Here is a 15,592-nt window from a genome sequence, read left to right as displayed (position 1 = left end):
AGCAGTGAGAATAATAAAACAGTGCTTTTATTTTCATTTTTCCTTCATAAATCTTATAAATAAGACACTAAAAATAAAAAATAAAGACGAAAAATAAAAATACAAACCAAACACATCTTCATGACCTGACCACAATATTTATCACTTTAAAGAATTCTTTTTGGTTTAATATTCGTAATCCTCACAATTTAATGTAATGTTCATTGAGCATTATTGTTAAGTAGTAAGTACAATAATAAAGGTATTGTATTATTGATTTTGGATTTCTAATTAGCATGCAAATAACCAAAGTAACTGATATTATGAACATGAGGTAGTATTATATTATTTACTAGTTTGTCCATATATATCATTTGTCTAGCATTTCCACCATTTTTTTTAACTCAAAAAGATTGCAAATATTTCAGCAAATTCATTTCTTGAGAATATTAATTCAAGTGGATAAAGTATTAGATGCTCAAAACAAAAGAAAAAACTGTACCGTTTCAAAACCAAGTTTATCTGCAGTATCATTGAGAACAGTATCATTTTCTTCCACTGTAATCATCAGAGGCTGCAAGAAAAAATATACCGTCATGTCGAAACAACATTGTGACAGAAATTGCTGGTTAGACAACTTTGAGCAAAAGAAAGATAAAAAAGTTATCAGGCAATAATCGTTGTTTCTTGTAAATAAAATTCATTGCTTTTTTCCGAAAACCAAATGCTTATATGTTTGAAATTATACCTTATTTTTTTCACTTCTTGCAAAAGCAAGAGTTCCATCACCTCCACAAGCATCTCTGGGAAGGATCACAGAATCGACATCGCTCACAGATATGAAATTCCTCTCCGTAGATTCAGAGGAGTTAACCAAGTATTGAGGAGCATTACTTAAGCCAGCAAGTACACATGGCAAGAAGGTGTAGCCAATCTATTAGACATGGACAAGTTATCTACCCAACCAAAATGCAAAGAAACGAGAAATAATTTTTACTGCAATAACACATTAATAAACCAAGTTCGCACCAACTATATAAATAAAATTTTGCAATTGTATCCACTCAACAATTTCCATAGTCAATTCATACAGGTTGTATCTAAATAATTTCAATTATAAGAGCAAACACTTAAAATGCTCCTCTCAATTTTGCTCCAAACAAATTAGACCTTAACAAAAGGAAATGAAATTTTCAATACTAAACTAAAAATCATATTCTCCTAACCAGGTAAGGGAAATAGTTTAGTGAACACAACATATAGATGTCAACAACATAAGACGTGTTTGGATCTAATTTAGATGCTAATGGTCTATGCAACTAACTTAAGACACTAATACTTAATTAGTTAATTACAACAATATCTATTTGCTAAGGTATGCAAAAATCAGCATGAATCAATGAAACGGGTGGAAATATATTGATCATAAATTGCTAGAAAATTTTTCCAAATTGTACAAACCTGCAAACATGGCATCAATGAACACAGTGGCTAACTGAGATGTTTCTAAGATCCTACCTTCTGAAACACTGTAGCCTTTTCATCACAATCCAGAATGTGCACATGAATGATATGGTGGATATTTCAATAAAGAAGAATACAGGTGTAAATACAAAAGTCAATATGCTAGTCTCATCCTTTTGAATTCCCATGCAGGAAATAGGTTACATGCTGCAGTAGAATAACAGCTAACTTTAGTGGAAAGTCCCTAGATCACCATATTCATAGGATATATTGATTTTGACAAAATATGCATACATATTTTTATGGAAGTTGTTATCATGACACAATATCCACGGAATGCATAAGAAAAAAGAAAATATGGCATTTAGACCAAACCAGTTTTTACCAGGATCACTTTTATTTTTTTTTTATTTTTTTGTTTACTTCTTCTACCTGATGCTTATTAAATTAATATTGAAAAAGAAAATGAAGCTACGTTAAGCAAAATTCAAATTTGATAAACTCCACTTGGACCAGCAAAGGTAGATGGTTGCATACTTGCAATCAGTTACCAAATTCTAATGTCATTGAACCACCAAAAATAAAGTTGTTTGCTATCCAGAGTTTACCAACCTCCTCTGCTGCTGATTTTGGACTAAGAGACAAACTCATCGTAAGTGGAGACATAGCAGGAGCATGAGCACAGGGAATTTTGAACTCCTTTACCACTAGATGGCTTATAACTGCCTCAACTCCTGCCAAAAGATCTACTCCCTGAGAAGTTCAGGTGGAGGAAGCAAATGTAAGTAAGCAAGGAATGAATGGGATAAGAATCGTTCCTGGAACACTTAACATACTCCAGCAGCGAAGGTATTAAAGAAAAAATTTCAGATCATCTAAAGACGATTGAAAATCTTTTAGCATAAAAATCAATCAAATGCAAATAGCAAAGAACCGATGACAATGATAAAAATGGAGAACTTAGAACAATGGCCCTAGAAAGTTAAAGAGTGAGATATCCTATGATTTTCTTTTAATCAAATTATATTCTTCGATATCTAGTGAAATGTTATTTCATTTCAGTAATCATTAGCACCGTACCATTCCCAGCCGATAGTCATCTACATCATCAGTATCATCATCTGGAAAACGCCCAACAACAGCAATGGCATTCACTTTTGACCTATTCACTAAATTCCATACAGCTCTAATCAAAGAATCAGGGTGCCTAATCCTCCCTGTTGATTTTCCAGTTTCTGGATCAATCCACTTCTCCACCTGTATAATTTACCGAATCAAGTACTAGAATCTCATAGGAAGACAACTATAAAGCTGACTTTGGTTATGCATTTTAAATTGTTGCAAGATCATAATCTTAGATGCTATAGACATGCATGAAGAATTCTTTTAATCCAACTTCAAAACAACAAATTCCATGAGGTGAGAACAAAATAAATACAACTATAAGAATATTATCTTGAAAATAGAGAGTATTAGAGAGATAAACAGCAGAGAAGACATTTATTTGAAAAATATATTACCATGACCTACCATTGTTAGGTCCAACTATAATATTTTTTTTTTCTTTAGAATTTTCTAGTGCACAATATGACTTTTATGAAATGTTTACACTTAACAACTTAACTTCAATTTGCAATTTTCATAACATACTTTATCAATATGTAGGATAAAAGAAGAAAATTTCACCAATTATAATGCAACACAAGTGATTATGGCAAAGGCAAATTTGACAAATGGAGTATATGTGTGGGACATCATGAGCTTTATATAACTTCAGTGACATCAAATTTCTAATTATCAAATGAATCATTGCAATTCTATTAAAGAATCGAATCATGAGTTCTGCAGTCAGTTACTGTAGACAAAGGTCTGTCTGTTGCACAGAGAAAATTGTCTGAAAAAGCATGGTGGTTTACATTTTATAGGAAAATGTATGAAATTGAATACCTCAAGGGGAGTGTCAGTGACAATATATTCTATGATGGGTAATCCAAGTGATGCCCTAGCAGCATCAGCTACTTGTAAATGGCGAAGTCGAAGGTCCTCCTCTATTCCAGCATCGAGAACTATTCCCACCTATTTAACACCCAAAATAAATAAACAAAGGAAAAAAAATAGGCTGATGATGAGAGAACCATTAAAGTTTGCAACATTACATGAGATACACTCATCATGATAGCCATGAGGATGTATTAATTGAGAGGAGTGGTAGGAGAGTTAAAGGTGCAAATTTGGGCCGTATATCCATGCACAGATGGGCAGGGTACTAGAAGATCACAAGACCACTTAAGAAAGTCACATAACTTTATCTTCTGATCTTGACCATTCGTGCAACGTGCGAGGGTCCAAATTTCATGCTTTCACTCTCCTATAAGACCACTCCTTTCGCTAGATACTTCTCATTAGAGCCATACTCTATTTTGGTGAACAGGTTGTAAAGCCCACAACCCTTCTGCAAAGCGGTCAAGCGCATAACCTTCAACGTATAATGTATTTGGCATGGGCCAGTATAGCATTGCTGCATTAAGAACCTGCAGAATTTAAAAAATCAAACAACCAAGAAAATCAACTGCCCATTTCTTCATGATAATCATTTATCATATAACTGAACAGCATAGTAACATGCAACCATCCGATTTTGTGATATTCATGCTTAAATTACATAAAAACAATATAGGATTTATATCATCCATGCCGGCTCAATATGTTAACACAAACAAGCAATATCAGTACTTCACTGTTTTGCCTTTTTAATGATAAGATCTTTCTTAGAAAAATGTATTGAAAATTCTTAACGATATATGATAGATTGAGTTAAGTAGCGAAAGGTATAATAGATATACATGTATTTCTTTGTAGATCCCAGAACAATGTGGTGATCTACAAAGGTACAAATATGGCAGGAAGTTCAAGATTCCTGCCAGCCTCGCCTCCCTGTAATTCTACTACTAACTACACACCTTTACCTCCAAGTCTCCTTGTATTTCACTCTAGCACCTTCTCTTCTTTTATCTAAAGACCATTTTGTTGTTCATATATCAGAATTTACAAAAAACTTGTAATGAGATCAGCTTTAAAATAAATAATTAATAAATAGCAAATGATCACATATTGAAGAAAAACTAGAAACAACAACCTTTTATAGAACTTAAAAATACCATTAATTAATCAATTCATACTTCATAGTATATATTAATGATCAGTTATTTATGCGCCAATCAGAGATATGAAGGATGTGTGCAAAAGGATTATGAACTATTATACTAACTAAAAAACAAAATTTAAAAGAAAAACAAGTGCATTTGAATGCCAAGAGACCATGTACAGCCAGAGATTGAAGAAAGAATGGCCAAAAGTCCTACTAACGTGCCTACTAAGTTTCCTCACCCAAATGTCTCTAATCCGCAGCTCGAAATATTTGTCCTAGAGCAATGCTACATGACCAACAAAATTTATCACATTTTGGCCAACATTCCATACCCTAAGTACTAAATTATAAACCCTAAACAATAGACCCTAAATTCTAATAATATAAAAATAAAGTGTTGGCTAAAAGTGCTAGGTAACAATGATAAAATGCGTTGTCCCTAACATTTCTCAATGTCTTAGAGACCGAATCCAAATACAGCCTCAGAGTTAAAAAGGAGCAGCGATGAGTGATAAGAAAGTAGCAGCAGCATTAATACATATACATACATACATACATACATTTGGATGAGTGATAAGACAATCAACGACGGTGGAGAGAGCACGAGCAACGGGCAAAGCATCTCCAGCGTAACCACCAATAGCAGCTCCAATCCCTGTAGGCACTATCATCACGCTCGTGTACTGCCTTTTAAACTGCACACACACACACACAAGGTCACACCTAAGGAAAACAATTTTGTTTATCCCTGAAATTTGTTTGATGGAGTGACAACTAACCTTGAAGGAATGGGAGCAGCAGGAAATGGTTGGTTTGGAGCGTTGAGTGAGGAAGCGGCGAAAGAAAGGAGTCGGAGACATGAGAGCTGCGGCCATTGATGTGCCTGTTAATCCACCTTTGAAATATAACGAATATAAGAATAAGGTGACGTATGTGGTGACCAGACCAAAACAATGGCTAAGGTGGCCAAGGAACACGTGGCACTTTTGAAGAGAGTAGACCAGAGGAGTTGATTGGGTCAAACACGGCGAGAGATTGCTAACAGAGAAACACGGCGAGGAGAGATCAAACGACCGCGACTCCGACAAGAGGAACGCGAGTCCGCGATGGAGTGTTAGTGTTGCAAGTGTGAGGAGTGTTGAAGTTAGTCCCACATCAAAAAAAGCATGAAAGAGTGAGAAGTTTATAAGGTGAGAGACCCATTAACTTGACACCTTAAGGTTTTGAGTTGGATGTGGTGTCTTCTCATTTTATCTTCTCATCTGAACAATGTGGGTTTGAAATCCGATAGGTTTGAAATGGATTTGAATCCTCTAAAGTTTGAATTTTATTTTAGAAAGTAAAGTGTGATCTTCTACCCTTGAATAATTTCTCTTTTATATTTATTCTTGGTTCCACCTATAAAATCAATGGTGAGAGATCATACTTTACTCTCTAAAGTGAAATTCAAACTTTAAAGGATCCAAATCCATTTGAAATTGGTTTCAAACTTCCTTTGCTATTTGCTAGCAAAGGAATACCAAACAAAAGGATGAAAATTATGGTTCAAGGGAATATGGGGAAAAAAATTTGAGAAGGAAAATGGGTGGAAAATTAAATTTTCTTCCCTTTGAATATTTACCCAAATTGGTCCCTAATGAATTTTAAAGTGGACATTTTAGTCCTCAACTAAAATTAATCCTTCTGTTAAATTGGTCTGTTAAAGTCTAACGACGAAATCCAACGTGTCACAATGAGTTGGTGACACAGATGATAAGAGACACGTGAGAAAACAGACAACGTGGTCCCTGGAGTGGATTGTACAAAAACGACAATGAAAAATTACAGATAGCCATGAAACGACGTGTGAAATCAAAATCTTCTTCTTCCTTTTGCCGAAACCCTAATTAACAAAGGGTATAGTGTTAACAATGGCTGCCAGAGATAGTTGTGGAAGTTCATATCGACGGCGAGTTAAAGGTAGTGGTGACGGAAGTGTTAGCAGTGCTTCTGCCCACGGCGGTAGGTTCAGAGTCGCCAAAGGAGAAACTCCAAGATGTCATTGTGGAGCCTATGCCATAGTTGTAGAGTCTGGAACGGAGAAAAATCCGAAAAGACCTTTCTTTGGCTGTCCTTTTTACAGGGTAATGTATTGATGATTTTAAACTTTTTTTTGTATGTAAAACATGATTTCTGATGATGTTGTACTATAAACCCTTCTATTTTTATGGGCAGGAGAAAACTCCCCACTGTGATTTCTTTGTGTGGTTTGATAGGGTATTTCAATGCGATGGTCATGGTGGAGAGGATGATGATGCTCTGGCGGAGAAGGTGAAAAAGCTGAAAGAATTGCTTGATGCATTTGAGAAGAAGAATAAGAATGCCGTTGAGAATAGACGATGGTTCGGGTGCTGCTGTCCTGTGTTCTTTTTCATACTAAAATTTATGGTCTGTCTTCTTGTAGGTAGGATTTAGTTAGTTTAAGGAAGATTTTATCTTATGTTATATAGTGTAACAAGTAATTACAGTGTTAGCTTTTGTTTATGCAACTCTAATTTGTAAGTGCTAGGACAAGCAATGAACGATGAGTAAATGAATGATGAGTATTTTCTGGATAAAGAAAAGTTACATTAAAAATGGAATCAAATCAGACATACTTAAATCCAAGTACCATACTTGCATTCCATATAACCAAAGTTTAACACAAAAAGGTAGCTAGTCTTTAAGTTTTGCAAGAAATACTAAGATCTTCCACAAAATAAAGGTGCAGTGCCATGCACTATCAACATAATAACCAAACATAGACAGACCACGTTGTCTCAATAAGATGTACTAATAACATAGCAAAATATGACAAAGTTGTATTAAACTCATAAAAGTATGTTGACACAGTAGGCCCAAATCTATTTTGAAAGCCTTAGTCCAGGTGTTGGCATGAACTTGAAGATTCTTGAAGCTGTGCCAGAACTTGTAGCAGCAAGTTTTTCAGGTGATGCTGACTGGGTAGGCCTCTGTGGTGCTGCGGAGATGGTTAGTCTTGGAGAAGGTGCTGGAGCAGAAGGTGGGGTAGGTGCTGGAGTAGAATGTGGCCTCCTAATTGGTTGTTTAGGTCTTGAAGGCCTAAATGTTGATGGAGGTGCAACATGGCTTAAATTGTTGGTTATCTGCTCCTAATAGAATACAAAATAAACAAATCGTTAGACATCTTGATCCCCAAGTAAATAATTTTTCTGACATATAGATCCCCAAATAGATAATTTATTAGGCAAATAGATCCTTAAGTATTAAGCCAATCAGTCACTATCACATTGAAGATCACATGAATGCAGACTGCATGACAACAATATGATCACAACAAATTCAACTGAGATTATACCTGTGGCAGTGGTTGGGGTGCTGTTTGGGAGACTTGGACTTCATCTTGTGATGGTGGAGCAAATGAAGTATTTTTTGTTGCTGTTGGCTGTCCATTTTTCTTAACCTTTGGGGGTGGTTTAGGTCTTGGTGGTCCCTTGCATGTCTTTGCATTGTGACCAGTCTAACCACATTTTTTTCTCTCATGAGATGAAAACGGATGAAAAAGAAATAAATAATAATACAATGACATATTTGTTCTAAACCAAAATTTTTTATTTTATTTTTTTTAAATTTGAAAATATATTTTCTATCTTCTCTTTATTTTTACTGTCATCAGCGTCATCGAAATTTTATCGTCATTGTTCACAACGTTATCGCGATATTATTATCACCGTCACAGGTCCATCACAAATACATCTCTTTCTCATTAATATAAAGGTGTGTTTTTTTATCATTTTCGTCTTTTCTCCCAAATTTAATAATTTTTTTTGAATCAACGCTTTACTTCTTCAATTGAAGTTGTAGAGATTTTTTATCCATTTTCTGATTTTTGTAATTATAAATTTTTTTAATTTGAGTTTGTTTAGATGGATCGTTGTAAGAAGTGGTAATGCAAGCTCGTTTTTGTTTTTTGGAATGCAACTTTTCTAATTTCTTTGAGTTGGTTCATTATTTTTGACGCGTGTGAGAGAAGTCTTTGTTAAGTTCAATTTATGTTGCAACTGCTTTTAGGTGCAAAAAATGAATTCCCTCAATAATGTGAAATATGACAAATTGATAACGGTTGTGTACAATGTTGTAGTGGTTGTTCCATGATTGAATTAATTCATGATTAAATTAATTGATGATACATACTAATGATTACTTGAAATGATGTTGGACTAGTTGTTATATATGATGCAATAAATTGATGATAATATAGGTGAATTGTTTAAGTGATTTGTGGTTGGATTGCTATGTTGAGTAATACAGAAATTTTTTATTTTATATGAGTATGCTTAAATGTAAAAGTAACCAAAAATGGTAATTTATTAATCTTGAGTATTTGGAGTTGATTTAATATTTTAAATAAGTTACAATAGGTGAAAGAAAGTTAGAATGTAAGGTTAGAGTGAATGAAAAGTTAGAAATCAATTTTTGACCTCTCAAAATTTAAGGTTACATGTTGTAGTCTTATAAAATTATGCAGTTTTGAACAGTAATTTGTGAACAAAATTGAGAACAATCTAGTCGCTCAAAATGAGTGAAATTATTTTTCTATGAAACTTTAAAATGTCTAAATTATTCCTCTAAAATTTTAAAATTTTTCTATGTGTAATTTAGGAGATATGATTTTTAGAAAATAGTCATTTTTTGCATAAATAATACTATCCGAATTGAACAGCAACTTCAAGACCACATATGTCGAGACTCTAAAACTCTTTGAAGATACAACCAAAGAGATGTAAAATATTACTGTATCACTTTTGCAACTTCTTATTATTAAATCCTGTATCAGTTTTGTAATTTTAATTTGATCATAAATTATTGCAGAATTTGCACTTTTTAAAATTAAAAAAAAATAGATTACAAAATAAATTTCTAATATTATTGTTACATTTTAATTATTAAAAAATATTATTAAAATGGTTTGATTTTCATATCTCTCTTTACCAATTAATTTAAAGCTTATTGTTTGTGAAATACAATAAAAAACAAGTAACATGAGGTTTTTTTTCCTTATGAATCAATACTTTTAAAAGAAAAAAGTTGATAATAAAATAATAAAATAAAAAATTAATTATTCTTAAATTAAGAATAAAATATATATTTTATAAAAATTATAAAATTAATGATAATTAAGTTTTTATTTTATTAATTTTTTTATCTTAAATATTTAAATTTTTTATATATAGAACGTTTATTATTTTCAAAAAAATTACAACGGAAGGTGAATTAGTGTTTTTTGTAATTAAATCCAAATTTACTTATAATTAATATCAAAAAAATTTGTACTAACATGCTTTTTTTTTGTAAGTTTTTCAATTTAAATCTTAAAGAATCAGTTTGGTTTTTTTAAATTTTATGATTAAAGGAATCTATTAATCTAATCCTAAAATGAATAAAAGTCCCTTTCTTTATCTTTTTTGTTTTTTCTTTACATTGCCCTCTCCACCTTAGTTTTTAACTTTTTGTTTTTCATTCATTTCTAAAAATCAAATTTTATTTTTGTCCAACTCATTTTTTAGACATTTTACTATTTTTTAAAATAAGTATTTTTCTCTACTCACACTTTAGTAAGCCCATATCACATCTTTTTTTTTCTATTAAGTCAAAATTCTCTCATTGTCCCTGCAGTAAATCTCACAAATTTACTGCGCTCAACACCTAAGAGATCCTTTTGATGCAGCGTTGATGCTGATGCACTCATGGATAAGACTCACCACTTGTCACATGTCAGCATGTTATTGGCCAATTAAACATCAGCCACACTTAACCACGTAAAATCATGCCACCAAAATATCCACCTAAGAATAATAGTTAATTAGTTATACATGGATTATCAAAATTAAAAATAGTATAAACAAACATGAGTATGAAGCAGAGACAGAGGCAGTTTAGTAAATTTCTCACCTTACGGAAGCACCAGAAGCAGAAGAGAGCGAACCGGCAAAAGAGTAGTGGAAATAGGGAGGCAGAGCAGACCATCGACAGAGTAAAAGAGAAGAATAAATTCGCATTATCAAAAGAGAGTAAGCCTTATCATGTTTCTTTATTAAAAAGGACACAAAATATACCGAATTAATTTTTTTGATATAATATTTATGTTCATATTTTTTTTTGTCAAATATAATTTTATTTTTTTATATTTCTATCTCAATGTCTTATATAAGTAAATAAAACATAATCTAATAGATACTAAGATTTTTGTTTCTTCTAGAGGTTTTTTTTAATGGAATTTTGATTTTGCTAGCCATTTCTGGTAATTTATTTGTGCTATATAATATTTGTGGTAATTTTTTCAACAACGCTTTCACTCCTACCTCAAACTATAACCCTAATTCTACTTTAATATGTAACATCAACTCAAGTCCCAAATTTAAAATTACTTTTAAGTTAGACAAGAACCATGTTATATTCACCACTTCTAAATGTAACCTTAAACTAATTTCAAATCTAACCCTAATTCCAATTTCAACCCAGAAGTTAACCCAAATCCAAATTTAAGAGCAATCCAAGCTTAATTCAAAGCCCAATCCCAACTCTAATCTCAAGCCCAATTCCAAGGAGAATACCAAGCTTGCTGCAACTATTAATACCAAGTCTAATCCAAAATCCAATTTTGTTTTAGAACTTAAAAATTATTAAACTACTCTTCTACCTTAACACGTGACAACAATAAAGAAATCTCGTGAATTGGATAAATTTTAAAGGTACTTCTCTTCTTATTTTCATATTTTAAAAATGTTGAATAAGTGTTTCATTATCAACTTGATTGAATGTCTCTCTTTCTTATATGTAACTAAACAATCATTCAACCACTCGTTTCTTATTTGATTATGAAATCGACTATTATATTCATAGCAGAAAATGTTCTTTCAACTGATGCCATTGTCACGGATAGAATAAAAGCTAATTTCAACAGAAAAAACACCAATGGATAAATAATATATTTTTTTGTCTCAACTAACTTTTGAGATAATCTACCAATTCCATTTATATTTGAGAATTGATCATCAAGATACATATCCAATATAAAATTCTCAAGTTAACTATCAAGTGCCAAAAATTGAGTAGAAGAGAATTCATATGGATAAAATTCAACTAAACGAATTAACTTCTTCTTATCAAATGCAAAATATGAGTAATTGAGCTTAGTTTATTTGTAGTAAGGTCATTTAAAATTTAGAGTGGAGACATATTATATATAGATATAATTAAAAAAATGAAATTTCAGTGGGAGCAAGTGCTCCCTCCCCACTTTTTCCTGTGTCAGTTCGTGCCTGATTGTAGTGAACAATTTATGCTAATTAATGATAATCTAAGCCAACTAAGTTGGGTTGGTCTAGTGGTTAGCTCACTAAACCGTTTAAACAAGTCCTTTTTACACGTGGACATTTAAGTCCTTTAGGATTGAAAAACACATTTAATAACGCGTGACAATTATACTCCTATGTGAAGTTGGGGTTAAAAACGTAACGGAAAATACTAATCTGAAGGGGAGAATAGTAATGTGTCCGTTACGATGATGATGTGGATGGTTGGCAAAAAGTTAAAGGACCAATAGGTCCATGTGCATCAAAACGACGCATTTGGACGTTGAACCCCATTGAGCCCTACTCGCGTTCCTCCTCCAATCAGTAGCTCCAATTCCTTCTCAACCTACCAACCTCCTCCATCCTTTGCCGTCAAGTCTCAAAAACCATATTTTGGCACCTTTTTTGGGGGCCCCGATCCCGAGACCCGACCCAGACCACATGCTTTATGTGGTGCATGTTGAATCAGGCTCCGCAGCTCATCCCTATTTACTGGCATTGTTACATCCCTGTGTCACCAAATGAGATAAAAAATATCAATATCATATAGTTTAGATATTTTTTCTAGATCTTTGAGATGAGAAGGGTTTCCATGCCTGAGCCAATGCCACCTCCCAAAGAATGGCAGGCTTGAAATCCCTGCAAGCTAAGCAATCATAATTCTTAGCCTCCTTCCTAACAACATCCAAGATAGAGTCGATGAGCTCAGCTCTCTCCATGTTGTAACCTTTGGCCTAATTGTTACCCGCATCGGACTGCCCAAACACAAAATTATCGGGGTAGAAGATCTGCCCAATCGAATCGGATCTAATTGAATCTATGGTTTCAGGCTCCAAATCCATCAAGACGACGCGTGGCACGTACTTTCTGCCGTTGGCCTCGTGGTAATAGACATTGATGTGCTCAAGCTAGAGCTCTAAATCACTATTATACTTTTTGGTGTGATCGATATCATGCTCGTCGTAGACCACTTTCCAGAATTCGGCACCAATCTGGTTGCCACATTGGCCACACTAGATGTGCAAGATTTTTCTCATTTTCTCAAAAAAGTGACCAAGGTGAAAAGTGAAAAGAGATGATAAATAACGAAATTAGTTTTCTTTTTGGTCGGAGATGATGGAAGAGGTGATGGAGGAAGATATGGCAAAGAAGTGGTGGTGGAGAATGTTTAAAGGGGAGATTGGTGGGTGTATGGAAGGGTTGGTCTGAAAGCTAAGAGACGGAGGGTGGAGGGAGGAAGAGATTCGCAACATGATAATGGTTATGGATGACGATAGTGATGCACGGGGACCTATTTGTTCTTTAATTTTTTACCAATTATTTACGTTATTACCGTAATGAACACATCATTATTTTTTTTCTAAATTGATATTTTTTATTATATTTTTAATCTCAACTCTACAGAAGGGTATAATTATCTTGTAATCTTAAAGATAAAAAACTTAAATGTATTATTTAATCTTAAATGACTTAAATGTCTATGTATAAAAAGATTAAGAATTTATTTATATTTTCCTATAAAAAATAATTTAAGTCTTCTAAAAGGCTTTTTCACATCTCAAGTATGATACAATAATTTAAGAAAAATTCTACTGTACTTATCAACGTTTTCAGCATAGTATGCTAATTTTGTGTGACAATATAAAAGATTGACACGTAGAGTGAGAATAGTTATGAAACAGAATAGAAGAAGCATCCCGTTCAAAATAATTATGCATGGTAGTTAGTTTTATAACTAGTTTATAAGATAATTCAAAAATTAAGAATAAAAAATATTTAAAAATAAATATAAAAATTTTATAAGTTATTTAAATTTTAGAATGTATAAAATTTATAAATTTAAATTAAATTAAATATTAAGAAAAAGTTTAATTATTCTGTTAGTTTTTAAAGTTTTACAAAATTTTTAATAAGTCTTTATATTTTTTTAATTAGATTTTTGTATCAAATTTTTTTTTCAATTAAGTCACTCTTAACAATAATTGGCTTAATTCTATAGGGATCAAATTAAAATAAAAATTAGTGCAAGAACCTAATAAAAGAAAAAAAAGAAATGTAGAGACCCAATTAAAAAAAATGGTGCAAAGACTCGATTAAAAGGAAAAAAAAGTACAGAGACTTAATTAAATATCAATAAAATATTAATATAATAAAACATGAATTAGCTAGATATCGAACCCAGACCATTAAATATTGAACTACCTTAATTTGCTAAAAATTGATAAAACATGAATATAATAAAAGTATAAATTAATAATTTTGAAAAATAATAAAATTAAAAATGTTTATTTTAATTTTATTACACATAATAATAACATAATAAATTTTTTTAGATTTAATTACTTTGTTGGTCCGTTTCGCGAAATTTTTAATTAAGTCCCTATACTTTTTTTCCTTTTAATCGAATCCTTGCACCAATTTTTTTTTAATTGAGTCCATACACTTTTTTTATTTTATTTGGGTCCTTGCACCAATTTTTTTTAGTTGGATCCCTCTAAAATTAAGCCAATCACTACTAAAAGAAATCTAATTGAAAAAAAATTTGGTGCAGGGACCTAATCAAAAGAAAAAAAATATAGACCTAATTAAAAATTTCGCAAAACTATAAAGACTAATAGAATAATTAAACATTTTTTTAAATATTTTATTTAATTTAAATTTATAAATTTTATACCTTCTAAAATTTAAATAACTTATAAAATTTTTATATTTATTTTTAAATAGTTTTTATTCTTAATTTTTAAATTATCTTATCAACTAATTATAAAACTAACTACCACGCATAAGTTACTCTTGTAGAACGGAATGCTTCTCCTGTTCTGTCTCACAACCATTCTCATCCTACGTGGTGATTTTTCATATTGCCACGCAAAATCAGCATACTATGCTAAAAATCTTTATAAGCACCCTAGAATTTTCCATAATTTAATAGCATAATTTTCGGTAAATTTAGTGGAAGAAAGAATAAAATGCAACTTTTGCACAGAATCAATTTCGCAATAAGTAGCTTTATTGAATTGCTTTTTAACCCTGGGCCTACTTTAGTTGAAACTCAAAATTCGTACATGGGCATGCAAAATTGGACAATTCAAATTGAAATTCACGGCAGTTACACATGCTACTTGGTTCCCTTTCTAATTGTATTAACGTCTTTCAGTTATTATATACACCAGCTCGTCAGCTACTGTTGTGAAATTTCGTTTACGTCTTTCTTATCATCCACATCCAAAAAAAAACAGAGTATCATTCAAAAGTCAAAACATCCAATACTATAAATGATTTATTTTTCTCTCATATTTACAAAAATTATGAAGTGATGATTGAGGAAGTAAAGTATTAAATTGTAATGGGCATCTATTTCCTCCCAGAGAAAATTGTTGTTGCATACGTTTGAATAGAACGAATGTGTTACGTAGATCTTTAATATCTTTCCTTTGATTAACTGGAATAGATATTCTAAATTTGTAATAATTAGAATTCTATGACGAGTGACGATTTTTTTTTATCCATATGATTTTTTTTAATGGCGGATTGATATGTGTACATGTTTATATATAAATGAGAAATGCTATTTATCTTTTAATTTTTCAATTTTAGTCAATTTTTTTTATTTAAATAATATTATTTAATTAATTTAACTACTCACTTT

The 15,592-nt window shown here is 31.8% G+C and overlaps 1 protein-coding gene across 1 annotated transcript in view; it reads right to left on the bottom strand.

Moving 5' to 3' along the window:
• The window catches only part of LOC107465027 (uncharacterized), a 6,037-nt gene extending 339 nt beyond the window's left edge, over positions 1 to 5,698 (bottom strand). Inside the window, exons 1-8 of the mRNA XM_016084000.3 lie at positions 5,371 to 5,698; positions 5,152 to 5,286; positions 3,858 to 3,974; positions 3,391 to 3,519; positions 2,524 to 2,700; positions 2,056 to 2,196; positions 728 to 913; positions 482 to 553 (exon numbers count right to left, since the gene is read on the bottom strand). Of these exons, the coding sequence (XP_015939486.1) occupies positions 482 to 553; positions 728 to 913; positions 2,056 to 2,196; positions 2,524 to 2,700; positions 3,391 to 3,519; positions 3,858 to 3,974; positions 5,152 to 5,286; positions 5,371 to 5,466 (1,053 nt within the window). The 5' untranslated portion in view covers positions 5,467 to 5,698. The remainder of the gene's footprint in view (positions 1 to 481; positions 554 to 727; positions 914 to 2,055; positions 2,197 to 2,523; positions 2,701 to 3,390; positions 3,520 to 3,857; positions 3,975 to 5,151; positions 5,287 to 5,370) is intronic.
• Between the last annotated feature and the right edge of the window lie 9,894 nt (positions 5,699 to 15,592).

The sequence above is a fragment of the Arachis duranensis genome, chromosome 9, assembly GCF_000817695.3.
Source record: "Arachis duranensis cultivar V14167 chromosome 9, aradu.V14167.gnm2.J7QH, whole genome shotgun sequence".
NCBI classification, from domain to species: Eukaryota; Viridiplantae; Streptophyta; class Magnoliopsida; order Fabales; family Fabaceae; genus Arachis; species Arachis duranensis.
Note: the sequence above shows the minus strand (reverse complement) of the source record. Positions and strands in the feature narration are given on the sequence as shown.